General features: G+C 43.8%; 1 protein-coding gene across 1 annotated transcript in view; it reads right to left on the reverse strand.

Moving 5' to 3' along the window:
* The window catches only part of Pdilt (protein disulfide isomerase like, testis expressed), a 26,479-nt gene that overhangs the window by 7,802 nt on the left and 4,887 nt on the right, over positions 1–13,790 (reverse strand). Inside the window, exons 2-7 of the mRNA XM_021222427.2 lie at positions 13,202–13,408; positions 6,672–6,805; positions 5,447–5,584; positions 3,435–3,545; positions 3,230–3,355; positions 422–619 (exon numbers count right to left, since the gene is read on the reverse strand). Of these exons, the coding sequence (XP_021078086.1) occupies positions 422–619; positions 3,230–3,355; positions 3,435–3,545; positions 5,447–5,584; positions 6,672–6,805; positions 13,202–13,408 (914 nt within the window). The remainder of the gene's footprint in view (positions 1–421; positions 620–3,229; positions 3,356–3,434; positions 3,546–5,446; positions 5,585–6,671; positions 6,806–13,201; positions 13,409–13,790) is intronic.

The following is a 13,790-nucleotide window of genomic DNA, read 5'->3' on the forward strand; positions in this document are numbered from 1 at the left end:
TCTCCTCTCCTCTCCTCTCCTCTCCTCTTCTCTTCTCTTCTCTCTCTCTCTCTCTCTCTCTCTCTCTCTCTGAAGCTCTGAGGCTAACTCCTGCCTGCTCCTTGTTCTATCTCCTCTCTTAACCCTAGGTCAAAGGGATCTCCTAAGAAGAGGCTGTAAGGATGAATTCCTCCTCTAGATGACAAGTCAGCTCTCTAGAACAGATGAACTTCACCTAGGAATTTTCTTTAGGACTGAAGAACTGGCAGCATATCTCCAGTCTCAGGAGAAGCCTCAAGCTGCAGCGATTTACTGGGGGGGGGGGGGGGGGAATGAAGAGACTTGGGTCACTTTGGCATGGTCTCTGTTCTCTCTCTTCCTGTAGATGGGCTGTAAGGAGGTCCTCGGGCTCCAGTCATGACTTACCTGAGAGCAGGCTTACCTTGGCAGTTTTGCTGAGGAAGCTGTTGCAGAACTTTTTGAGGCTTTCAAAGTTTATGTCATCCGTGGGCATTTTATACCTGGCGTCAGAGCTTAAGTTCAGGATTTGAACAGATGGGACATTGACTCTTGAGATCTGGAAGTACTCAAAGATGCGTTTGTTTTTAGGTTCATCCGCATTCACCAGGACGAAAAGAATCTGCCAAATCAAGCAAAACTTCTTGTGGCTCTGGACTGCTCGGATCAAGGGAAGGGAACTACTGAGGAGCTAGGAACCAACGAAACTCAAATAGCAAGGATTAAGGAGCACCCCCAGGCAGGCTCACTCCTATACCCACGAGCAGACAGGCAGATCCCTCAGCCTAGCTTCTATGCTGTGCACAATTCACACAGCTTCAGGAAATGAGCGAGTCCCAAGCGTTCGTTCATTCTCATCCCATGCCTTGGTTCCCTTTGTCTGTAAAGTACTGATCCTGATCATACTTGCTTTAGAGGGTTGTTTTAAGAATGTGTGCAAAATAGCAGGGCAGTGGTGGCGCATGCCTTTAATCCCAGTACTTGGAAGGCAGAGGCAAACAGATTTCTGAGTTTGAGGCTAGCCTTGTCTACAGAGTGGGTTCCAGGACAGCCAGAGCCACACAGAGAAACCCTGTCTCAAAAATAAATAAATAAATACATAAATAAATAAAAAATAAATAAATAAGAAAAAAGGAAAGAAAAGAAAAGAAAAAGAAAAAAGAAAAAAAGAAAAAAAGAATGTATGCAAAGGCCTGGTTTAGTGAATGGCAAGTGGAAGAATGTTTCCCACATGTCAATTCAAACTTACTCTATGAAGAAACCCATAACCTGTTTATTCATACATTCATACAATAAAAGATCAAGTACCAAGTGCTATTAAACAGTTCACTGACATTCGTGTTGTACAGGGAAGATGGAATCTCTGCTCTGTGGACCTTACACCCTAGTGGAGGACATGGATAAGAAGCACATTCAGATGACAAGTGAGGGTTAGAAAGCACAACAGACGGATGGGGCAGAGAAGCCATGCAGATGAGGCAAGACATGGGCTCAGAGAAGTGAGCACGCCAAGAGAAAAATCCGTCTTAGCAAACAGAACAGGGAACAGCAGTCCATCAAGTAGAAATGCAATACAAAGGAAGGAAAGCTCTAATATCAAAAAGAACATAGAAATTAGAATATTGTGGAAAGGAAAGGCAAGTGAGACACCAGCACCATGATGGAGAGCATCGTGGATGATGAAATCAGATGCTACAAAAGTGAAAGTGGAGATCATTAGGGCAGTAAGAAGCTTGGGTCTAGTTTGATGAGAGTAAAGATGGTATCAAGCCAGAGAGTGTTGGGGTGGAAATTTGCAAATAATTAGTTGCAGAGGATAAGCAAGAATGGATGCAAGGAGATGAGTTAGAGGCTTCTATAGACATCTGCTGACACCTACTCCCGGGCCATTCATCCATCCAAAGGTTTGCCCACAAGAGTCAATGTGCCAGTCTTCTAGGTTCTATGGAAACTATAAAACAAAAAACAAAACAAAACAAAACAAAAAAACCCCAGCAAAACAGAACAGACATTGAACACATCCAATAAGTACCACTTATTTCTATATCTCAGATACTATATATATATAGTAGATGTAAAGTGGTAAAGTTTAGTGGGACAATATTAGTTAAACCTTTTATCTATGGCTCAGTAATGACATTTTGGGATGCCCTCTGATTATGGCAACAAGAATTTAGAACTCTATCTCTATTCCAAAATAAATTCCAACTACATTAAGGGGAAAAAATACAGTTGAAATACTGCTGCCAAACCTGGCAACTGGAGCTCAATTCCCAGGACCCACATGGTAGAAAGAGAGAACAGACCCCTGACAGCTGTCCCCTGCAGTCCCCTGCTGTCTACACACATACTGTGGGATACATGTTCCCATGTGCACACATACCCACATACTAAAAGTACTTTTTTTAAAAAATTAAATATGGTTAAGTATTGACTATTATAGCTCATGAGAAGTCGAAAGATCACGGTCAGTCACATTAAATATCTGAAAGTATAACACCGAGAAATGAAATAGATTGATACTTACAAGAGGAGTCTGTGATTGGAAGAATCTTTTGGAAAACTAGTGTGTTTATACTTCAGTGTCTTTACTCTGTGTTTATGTTTCAACATCATCATTTGACTTCAGAATAACTTTAAATGAAAAAGCAAAGCAAAGCAAAACAAAACAAAACAAAACAAAACCTTTCATAGTTCAGATGCAGTAAGTCGCTACATATAGGTATAGGTATAAGAAGTGACATTTCATAACCCAGATGTATTTAGCCATTATACAGAGGCATAGGGTATAAGAGGTGGCCTTTCACAGTCCAGATGCAGTGTGTTACACACAAGCATAAAGTATAAGAGGTGATTTCTTTCCACTGATGCTGCGGATAGCGGTTACAAGCACCAGGAAATGTACTCATTGTTTTGAGTGTGTATTTCTACATTGAAGTCAGAGTCCCTGTAGAACATAGACTTGAAAGGAATACCTTTAGCATATTTACTAAGATGAGTTAAAGACCATAGGCTTGGCTCCCCGCAAAGGAAGAATGGAACAGACTCATCTAATATAAAATAGTAAACATTATGTAGTATTGATATGTAAATTGTGAACTATATGTGCAAATTATGTGCACATAATTCCTGAATTAATTTATAATGAGCAGAAAAAAACAACCACCCTCAGAGTCTGCTGCTGCTCTTGGACGCCATTAAAGAGCTTTCAAAAATGAGCTGGGTTACAAACCTTGTTCTGGAATTCCTTTGCAATTTGTCTGTAATGCCTGCTTATGGTGCTGTACAGCTCTGAGTTTTTGGAGATAAAGAGAAGCATGTGATTCAAGATGTTCAGTTCATAAATCAGGTCCTTATTCTGAAATTGCAGGAGACACGTGTCATTCAGAGAACACACAAGGGTCCCTGTTGTCCTCCTGGACCCCTTTGGCACTGACCTCAGGGTTTAACTCAATCACAAAGCCTGTGAGCTGTTGCTTTATGACTTGATTGAGATGGTCTTTGTTTGTACTGTCATTAATAAGCTCTTGACGTTTCACGATTTTTCCCTTGAGCCAGAGGGAAAGCATGTTAGATGGCAGTAGCCTTCATAATATACACACCTAAAAGATGTAAAAAGCACAGCCCTGCCCCACCCCCATTCCCCACCCCGGCATGAAAGTAAAACACTGAGGATATTGTCAGGAGTAGTACATAACCCAAGTACTTAATAGATATGAACATTGAGCAAATCAGTCTCTGTGTGTGATAGGGAATGTGACTGACAGACAGCCCCAGCTGCTATGCTCTGAAATCCACCAAAATACTTGCACGGAGGCTGAACACCATGCCACATTGTCACCAAACAGTGGCTGAAGGCATCAGGGATACAAAGGCAAACCCAGAACCAGATGATCCAGTTCTTCCTGAGAGGCACCTCCAATCAACTTCCTGTGGTCAAAGCCCCATCTATCAACCTTCCTAACTCCAAAGGGTCACACCTTTATTGTGGTCTGATGGCTCTCTGAGTTCCTCACCCCTATGCTTTTTTTTCCTAGTGAACAGCTGGCATATCTAATCCTGCTATGTAACTGCTCCCTAGAAGGATCTGGATAAACACAGGAGTCATGTGATGACTTACAGTCTGTGAGTAGTCCATCTCTTCAGTCCTAACTTGGTACAAATTTCTCCCCTAGACTCTTGAAATGCTTTCGCCGCTGTCCTCTCCACCTCTCCCTGCTTCCTTCCAGCCTTCCCTGCCCCTGACACCAGCCATCCTGATGTTTTTAGAGCACAAACTTGATTTTTTTTTTTGTCTTTGTTTTCTTGCTTCAATGAGTTATAGTCCTGAGTTGTCCTCTGAATAAAGTTCCAGCTCTTTGCTGGTCACAGCAGCAGTACCGTAATTCTAATTAGAGAGCTCTAGCTCTCCAGCTACTGTCCCAAACGTGTTAGTGTTAGTTCACTTAGCCCAAGGATTTCCAAACAATTAGCGATGTTGGAGGGTGCTAGTAGTGGTCTCCCACTTTTCCCCCTTTCTTTTTTCTTCTTTTTCTTTCTTTGTTATATTCATACCTCTTACACTTTCCACAGGAGGAAATTGTGGCACAAAGAAGTGAAATAACATATCCAAGATTACTAGGTTAGTAATAATGGTCTCAGGAGTTAGTTATCTAGTTAGTTAGTGCTAGGATGGAACCCTAAGTTTTACATGTACTGAGCATGTACTCTATCATTGAATCATACCCCAACCCTGGAGCCAGGATTTAAAACTTGTCTAACCACAGTGTTCAATGCTTAGCTGCTTAACATATACCTTCCTATAGCATTATATGAACTAAGCAGGCTTTATCTATGCATTTAATTGTGTATGTGTGTGTGTGTGTGTGTGTGTGTGTGTGCATGTATATAACAACTAAAGAAAAAGAGATCACGAATTTGAGAAAGAACAAGATTACATGGGAGGGGTTGGACAGAGGAAAGAAAATGGGTAGATTATATAATTATAATGTCAAAATAAAAATTATTATAATAATAAAATTAGTAGATAAATAAAAATACACCTCTCAGCTCATATATATAATACAGAATCCAAGTACTAAAAATAAATGTATTTATCATTAATAAATAAAAAACTGGCATTTGTTTTCCATAATTGCTATTTAGCTTTTGATCTTATAATTGATTTGTTTTGTAGAACTTTAGACATGTAGTTAGAATATAGTTAACAGAAGTTTAATAGGGTTTGTGAAGGAACTTCCTAAATTCCATGTATTATGACAGATATTGGCAAAGGCAGAGAAGCTGGAAACATTTATTCCCCTAAGGAGACCCAGAAAACAGATTTCTAATAAGTCAAACTAGTCCTGTGACACTTAGGTCATAGCTAATGGAATCAGAGCCTGTCCCCAAATGCTATCCCTTAGTGTGAAGCGAAAGGCCCCTCATGATCATTAGAGCCAAGCCCTACCTTTTTAAACACCAGGACACTGTCAAGGATCACGTGGAATCGCCCGAAGGAATTTTTTATTTGTATTGCTCCAAACGTTAGTTCTGGGAAGTCCTTGATGGTGTCATAAAATAATTCTGCCACTTCTTCCTCTAAATCCTGTTTGGGGAAAACCGTTCCATGGTTATCTGGAGGAGGCAGCAGTGCCTGGCTCATTTGAAGGGAAGGTAGAGAGAACACTCCATCTACGCCTTTGTTTTTCTAAGTTCTGGGTTATGCTAGGTGGTCTAAGTCTCCCTGTTTATGGATGTTTCCCACCGAGGATGTTTCTCTAGCTATGACTGAACCCCACACAGCAAATTCTCACCCATCAAGGACGATAACTGAGTACCTTCACTTGTTCCTGCTATTAAAAGTTGTTCTAACCCACGAATTGAGAGTGTTTTTAAAATCAATTCCTGAATCGCTTGGAGAGGAAGTGATTTGGTTTGACTCTACACAGCAGCAAATGTGAACCGGTATTGAGATGCGGCTGCACTTCTGGCCTTTGAGGTTCAGCATTCAGCATGAAAGAATATTTGGGGCAAGAATCCTCTCGGGGAAGCAGAAAGGGAAGAGTTCTGCCCTCTCCTCGTGTAAATATGATAGCAAAGACTGATGTCTACGGAGAGACGGAGAACTGTCGGTCCAAAGTAAATCAGTTAAGGCACATGAAAAACTCATTTTCTACAAGAAAACATACTTGGTAACATTTATAACCGTATAGAATAAAATCAATAGAAAGTGACCATAAGACATTTCATCGTCATGTTTAAATTATTTATATGCTTTCCCAAGCATCTTCCCCACTGGGTCTGGATGAGGATTGATCCCCAGAGACTGGCTTAGCCTAAGCGTAGTAACAGGCACCTGTTAGAATCATAGTAAAAATCATCCCCAAGCCAGAAACCCTTGTCCAAGTCTCTGTTATTCTAAGTAGATTTCCCCCAGACATCAGTTCCAGGGCTAAAACCAACTAAATAGGGATGTCAATTTCTTCCTACTCTCCATTTTTTCCCCATCCTCTAACTTCTAACATTTCAACTTTCATGTTCTGTCTCTTCATTTGAACCAGGAGCTCCCTGGGAACACCCGCTCAGTGGATGGGGAAATTAAGCAAGGACTCTATCCAAGTTAGAACCCCTCCTTCCCTCCCAACACAGAGTTCACACCTCAGAAATAACCTCCCACATCTCCAGCCCACTACCTGGAAGAAGCCAACAATGACCAAGGGCCTGGATTTCACAAAATCAGCCACTTCCTCGCTGTTGTTGAACAAAAGTGCTTTCTTGCTAATTTGTCTTCTCAACCAAACAACCAAGGCTGTCGACTCAACCACATCTGAAAAGAGACAAAATTAAGTGGGCACTATCAGAACTTCCCTGAATTCAGTGGACAGACGTGTCTTGTCTTGAATCTTTCGAAAGTTAAAAGCGAATTCTCAGCTTTCTTTTTTTTCCAGAATTCCAAGACATGAATGTATTAACAGCAGCTAACTGTCCCTAACTTCTCTCCACAGCCAACACCCTGTGCTGAGTATTGTAGTTATTACATTAAACCTTCACAGCAACTGATTCCCGTTTTTCAGAAGAGGAAAACACAGTTTAGCTTGTCAAATGCCAGTTCACCAGCCCACTCAAGAATCAAAACTGAGAGGAAGCAGCCTCAACCCTCTTGAAGGTGATAGAAAAATGAATTGGTTTTCTTAAAATATAAGTCAAAAAAATCACATATTTCTGTAAATTTGGGGAAAATGCAATTCCTGCATCTATGATTCTAATGCTCTCACTGAGACCCAAATATCCTCTAAGTTTCCAAAATCCCAACTTCCATCAACCTGACTGCCATCCGGGAGGAACCAAGTGCAGAATTCCTAGCCTCTAAAGTGAGGACACATATTTCTCTGGAAAGACATATGGTGTCAGAATGGACACATGGCTGTGTACAGACAGATGTGCCTTTCCTAGGAATGTCAATTTCACAAGACAAAAAATGAGGTAAGTTCTTGTTTATGTTAGTATCGGTGTCTGGTATAGGGTGGGAGGGAAGTGTTTAAATAATTTTTGAATAAACAGAATCTGATTTGAATAGCTTTGAGATGAAGCCAAACCATCATTTGTGACTCGTAAATTCCTTTAACTATTCATTTACTGGACATATGTGTACTGACTTTCCTTCGTTGTATTTAGGTGTCAGACTTAGTCTTTCGGATGTTGTTGTGAATAGAAAAGAAATAAAGTACCACAGCATTTAAAGCTCCCTGCACAAACAGGTGCATAATCATACCCAAAGGAAGTGTTGGGAGCAAAGTTATATGAACCTGTAGCAAAAATATCTGACCTGGAAGCCACGATCAAGAAATGTTTCGTAGGGATAATGATGTGGGAGCTGAAATCTGGAAAATGTCCAGGAGGTAAGCAGGAGGCATCAAGGAAAGGAAAGCCTCCAAGTGAGGGAGCAAGCCCATGCGAAGAGCCCTGAGATGGAGCAGAACACCCATGCCAGGGCCCCAAAGCAGGACAAGTTGCCTCATAAAGACTGAGCAGCCCACCCAGAATGCAGAGGCCACTGAAAGAGGCTTCAGTGTCTTAGTTACAGTTTAGCTGCTATGATAAAAACAAAACCAAAAACCCCCTGACAAGAGAAAAGAGAGGGAAAAGCTTGGTCTGGCTCACAGTTCAAAGCCCAGCCCATCACAGCAGGGAAGTCACGGTGGTGGGCAGGAGCTGGAAGCAGCAGGTCATGTGGCATCCTCAGTGCTTGCTCACTTGCTCCAGTTCTCATCCTCTAGTACCTCCCTGGGGAAGGGTCCACCCTCGGTTAACATGGGTCTTCCCACATCAATTAGCCCAGTAAAGATAATCCTCCCCACGTGTGCCCAGAGCTCCCTCTACCAGGGGATTCTAGATCTAGTCAACATGACAACAGGAACCACCACAATGCTTAAGCCGCTGGTTCTCAGCCTTCCTGATGCTGCTGTGACCCTCATGTTATGGTGACCCTCAACCACGCAATTATTTTCATTCCTATGTCATGATGGTAATTTTGCTAATGCTTCTAATTATAATGTAAATATCTGACATGCAGAATATCTGGCATATAACCAGTATGAAAGGGTCATTTAATCCCCATAGGGGTCGAGACCCCAGATTGAGAACCCCCATCCGAAGCGCATTAGACCTGTATGAAAAAACCACAATGAATTCTATGATTCAAATGATAATGTACATTTGATGAGTTTTCACAAAATAAACATGTGCGTGTAACTGATACTCAAATAAAGAAATGGGGTGTGGAGTGTGGTTCTTGGCAGCCCTTCAGGGTCTTAGCATGTTGAGGAAAACAAGTTCCATAAAAACCTCCCACCCCTCACCTAGGAGTACCCATGTTCCCAACCTCTAACAATATGCATTTCTTTACCTGTCCCTTACTTCCTACAGCTGGAATCCTAGGGGTGTTTACCCAGAGTACAGTGACTATCTTCCATCAGTAGTCCTGGGCACAGAAGATAGGATGCCCAGCTTTAGTAGATACAACTAGGATTGATGTAAGGGATAATGCCTCAGGCCTATAACCCTAGCCCTCAGGACTGCAGGAGGAGGAGCCTGAATCCCATTTCAAAGGCAACAAAGAAGCATGCACACACAAAAGAGATCATCAAAGAAGTCTCCAAATGAGCTTAACCTTCAGGTCATCGGACCCATGGCTGCAGCCTCAACTCTTTCCTGCACCAGCTGTTCCCCTGTTCATGTCATTTTGTCTTATTACCCCCTCCCCTGCCCTGGACATTGTCTTATGACTTCTGTAAGCGTACCACTTTCTGAAACCATTGTCATGGTTTGGAGGTAAACTTTTTCATTGTGAGCTGTCAGGCACATATTTGGTGCTCAAAAGAAAAAAAAGAAAGGAAGAAAAACAGAAAGAAAGGAAAAGAACCCACTATACAATGAGGGAATGAAGGAGGTGGACCACCAAGAAAGCCAGCTTGAGAGGAGTCGCTCCCAGGCCTCCTCTTCTGAGATGTCTGGCCTCTGCATGGTACTCTGGAGCCTGGGGAGCTCCGGTCCTTGGGAGCATCTTATTCCCAAGTGCCTGCAGCTTGGGCACTGCCCTTGCCAGACACTGTGTCTCCCCTGGCTCTTGACTCCACGCCAGAGGACACAGCGATAACAACTCAGGTGTGAATGCTGTGTCAATGATTGACTGGGCCAGAGCTTGGCTGCATATTTCCAAGCACAAGCTGTGAATGCATCACTAATAGCAGCCCCAGAGGCCGTTTGAGTCTCCTTCCTCCAGGGAGGTAGACACAGCCAAGTCTCTCACCATCAGTCCTTGCCTATTAGAGGACAGGACAGGACTGGGCTTTGACCCAGCAAGGACTACATCCCACCTGCGTCCTGAGCGCGAGTTCACAGTGATCACAGTGCAGGTGGCGCACAGAGCCATGTCTCCCCTTGGAATTCCAAAAGAGCCCTGTCAAGGAGGCATTACTCATTCTGTCTAGAATGAGCAACTGTAAGCTGGGGTCTACAGCTTAGCTCAAGCACTCACAGCCAAAGCACATCCTAATCAAAGGATGGGCTGTCCTGGCATCCCATTTCTCCTTTCTCTGCTTGGGAAGTAACCCTGAGAGGGAGATGAATAAGCTCAAAAGTATGTGTTGTCCTCGTGTGTGTGCCTTCCTGAACTGGGCTCTCGGAATCTCATTTTGTTCAAATTTAACAACTGTTAAGAACATAATTGTTCCAAAATTAATACATTTAATATACAGCACAATGTAGGTCAGTGCTCAACAAACTTAGCCCATGAACCAAATATGTCCCATTGTTTGATTTTATAAATAAAACTTTATTGGAATACAGCCATTCCTGTTCATAGCAGAGTGGGTAGCTGTGGCAGGTTTTCTGCCTCATAAGGCTAGAATACCTACTACATATCCCTTTCCAGAAAAATCTTTCCTGACTTTACTGCTTACTAACCTGAGTATTCTCTTTGTAAAAAAAAAAAAATCAATATTTCAATGTATTTATTTGTGTGTCAGTGTGCAGTATTTATTTATGTGTCAGTGTGCAGTATTTATTTATGTGTGTCAGTGTGCGGTATTTATTTATGTGTGTCAGTGTGCAGGTACCACAGAGCTTGTGTGAAGGTCAGAGGATAGCTTGTTGGAGTCCAACATGAGGGTTTCAGGGATCAAACTCATGTTGCCAGGCTTGCCAACAAGCACCTTTACCTGCTGAGCCATCTTGCCAGCCCACTTTGCTGGGCACCAGCAGTAAAACTCATTGCCAGACTGGGCTGTTGAGAAGCATAAAAGGCCTCTGGAAGGCAGCGCTGGCTGCAGAGATCTGCCAGACCTTGTGCTCTGCAAACATTGCTCCGTCTTCCCAGCAGCCTGGGGTGGGAGAGATTTCATTGCCCCATTTTAAGATCAGGAAACTGAGGCTGGACGAGAGGGATTGGCTGCTCCCGAGGCAATAGGCGTGGACTTGGTTGCAGATGCTGGAACCCCTTGTCTTGGTGATGCTCTTCAAAGCAGATAGTGCGATAGTGAGGCAACTTCTTGATCAGAATGCACAGATATCGTGGGAACACAGCTGAGGAGCAGGCTACACGCCCTAAGCAGTCAGGGCAGACTTCCTGGAAAAGGAGACGGAAACCTCCTGCATGGCAGAGGCAGTCTCACAACTCATTGTCACCTCCCAGACACAGGAGTCCTTGAGTATCTTCTTCACCAACCTCACGTGGAGTGTAGAAGCGACACCACAATCATCTTGTCATCTCTCGATGGAATCGGATCTCAGTTGTCCTTCAACTGGGAAGGGCAAACAAGCACCTGAGCGATGCCACAAGCAGGTGTATATTTGTACAAACTACACCAGGTAGCTTCATTCTTCACGGTCCTCCCTGGAGCCAAGACATCATCTATCCCTTGTGTGGGATGGATGGACCCCTGTTGTTGAGGATCATTGCTCAGCATCCCTAGCAATCAGATCCCATTCCTCTTGCCACATCCCTCCTCTGGTTCTGCACACTAACCCCCATTTGGACTGCTGTCCTGTCTGGTCTGTTACATAAAGTTCCCTCTGAAGCTCTTTTCTAGCCAGCCCGCCCAATGTCTCTCTCCCGCCCTCTAGTGAGCATCCTGAGAACTGCAATGAGCTTGCATTCCCTTTCTCCTAATGTCTAATTCTCTAGCTCTGGCAGGCAGCAGGATTCCATTAGGTTTGTTCAAAGCTAAACCCCCTACTTACTCTCCATCTCCTGAGGCAGGCTGACTCCTTTGTTTGGCTCATTTAGCTCCTGGGATGTTCTTGTGTTCACTGCTTAGAAGAAGGCTTCAGACGTGTCAAACTGTGTAAAAGGCAGTGCCTGTTTCGTGATTCTGCCCCTCAACACATATACCATGGTACCATTCTCTTGGCATGGTAGAGGATGGGCTCAGTTCTTTTGTTACAATTAATTTATGAATTATTCAAGAGTGTGTGCCACAGCTTGCTTGTGGAGGTCAGAGAACAACTCCCAGGCATCGAGTGCCCTCTTCCACCCTGTGGGTTGCGGGAATTGAACTTGGGTTCAGTCTTGGCAGCAAACACCTTAACCCACTCAGCTATCTCAGTGCCCTCCTGCTGAGCTCCTTCAGGTTTACTCAGTTTTGTAACATCCATCCATTCTTCCTTCCAGCAGTGAGTCCACCCATCCACCCGCTGCCCCAATCTATTCAGTATCTGTTTACACATCCCATAATTATTTACACTTAAAAATTAGGATGAGCTGTGTCACATGTTAATTCTCCAAACATCTTCATCACCATGGTAAGGTGTCAGTAAGTGGGCTTGCAGATAGATTAGTCATCAAATAAAGCAATGGATGACAGTATGAGAGAAAGTACTGGATAGAAACCCCACCCCCACCTTTGTTCTAGTACCTGCAGTCTCTCTTGTTTGTTTATGTGCATGTGTGTACATGCTTGTGTGCGTGTGTGTTCATGTGTGCATTTAGAGGCATAGAGATCAACCACACATGTTCTGCGGTCACCGTCTTTTCAAATGGGACATTTTACTGGCCTAGAAGTTACCAAATGGGCTAGCCTCGATGGTTTGCTAGCCCTATCACCTGCCCATTTCCACTTCCCCAGCTCTGGGATTACAAGGAGGTGTCACCAACCCTGCATTTTTTTCCACAGAAGTCCTGGGGATCAAACCGGGGTCCCTGGCAAACACTTTACTATCAAAGCTATATCTCTAGACCCTGGCAACCTCCTCTTCGAGCCAGCAGTGTTTCCCTGGCAAAACCCTCTACAGCAGAAGAGTAGAATCGGAAAGAAGTTCTGGTTTGCAGTCTAAAACTCATGTTCCCCTCCTTGGCTGAGAACTTGTGACAGGAGTGGCTGAATGCTCACCAAGTCCCAGTTTCCTTCTAGACACAGAGCTGAGCCATATTTCTAGGCTCTCTTGCACTTGACTGGGATCATGGATCAGAATTCTAGCCAACAGATTGCAAACAAGAGTGATTTTACCACTCTCCAGCCATGCTCACCAGCTATGGCGAGTTCCTGCATCTGGATACCAAGGAAAAAGGAGAAGGCTCCAGGGCTCAAGTTGAGATGGCACAGCAAGTGGAATAGTCATGAAAGGCACCAGAGTGGACCAGAGTGTCCCATATCCAGCCTTGAACTGCCTGCCTGCCAATGGCTTCCCATGGACATGGAATCACTTGACCCCCAGTCACCATTACCTTTACAGCTGATGGGCTTTAACCTGTTGCCCTCAAAGAACAGCTTCAATTCCGGGGCATGGGTGATGTCAAACTCCTGCTGAAGCTCTATCTCCATGGTGATATCCACTTTGCCAAAGCCCAAGCCATTCTTGCCCTTCCCGAAGATCTCTGCAGCTTTGCCCAGCTCCTTGGCCAGCTTCCTGGACTGTTTTAACGATGGATTGTCTGAAAGAAGCAATATAAAGATAGACTAGGACAAATCCCTTCCGGTCTGCGCCAGCACCGGGTCACCTAGGGCGCAGAGTGGGCGGACACCCCCATGGTCCCTAGAGGACTGCCCAAGCAATCTTAGGATCACTAGTGAGTGGAACACAACAGCTGCTCCAATCCAATAGTGACAGGCCTGTGACAGCAGGAACAAGGACACCAGAGCCTTTCCTGACCAGAGGCTCAGGATCCTTGTTTCAAACAGACCAGAAAATCAACAAGATAGATAAACTCTTAACCAGACTCACTAGAGGGCACAGGCACAGCATCCTAATTAACAAAATCAGAAATGAAAAGAGAGACATAACAACAGATCCTGAGGAAATCCAAAGCATCATCA

The sequence above is a fragment of the Mus pahari genome, chromosome 1, assembly GCF_900095145.1.
Source record: "Mus pahari chromosome 1, PAHARI_EIJ_v1.1, whole genome shotgun sequence".
NCBI lineage: Eukaryota > Metazoa > Chordata > Mammalia > Rodentia > Muridae > Mus > Mus pahari.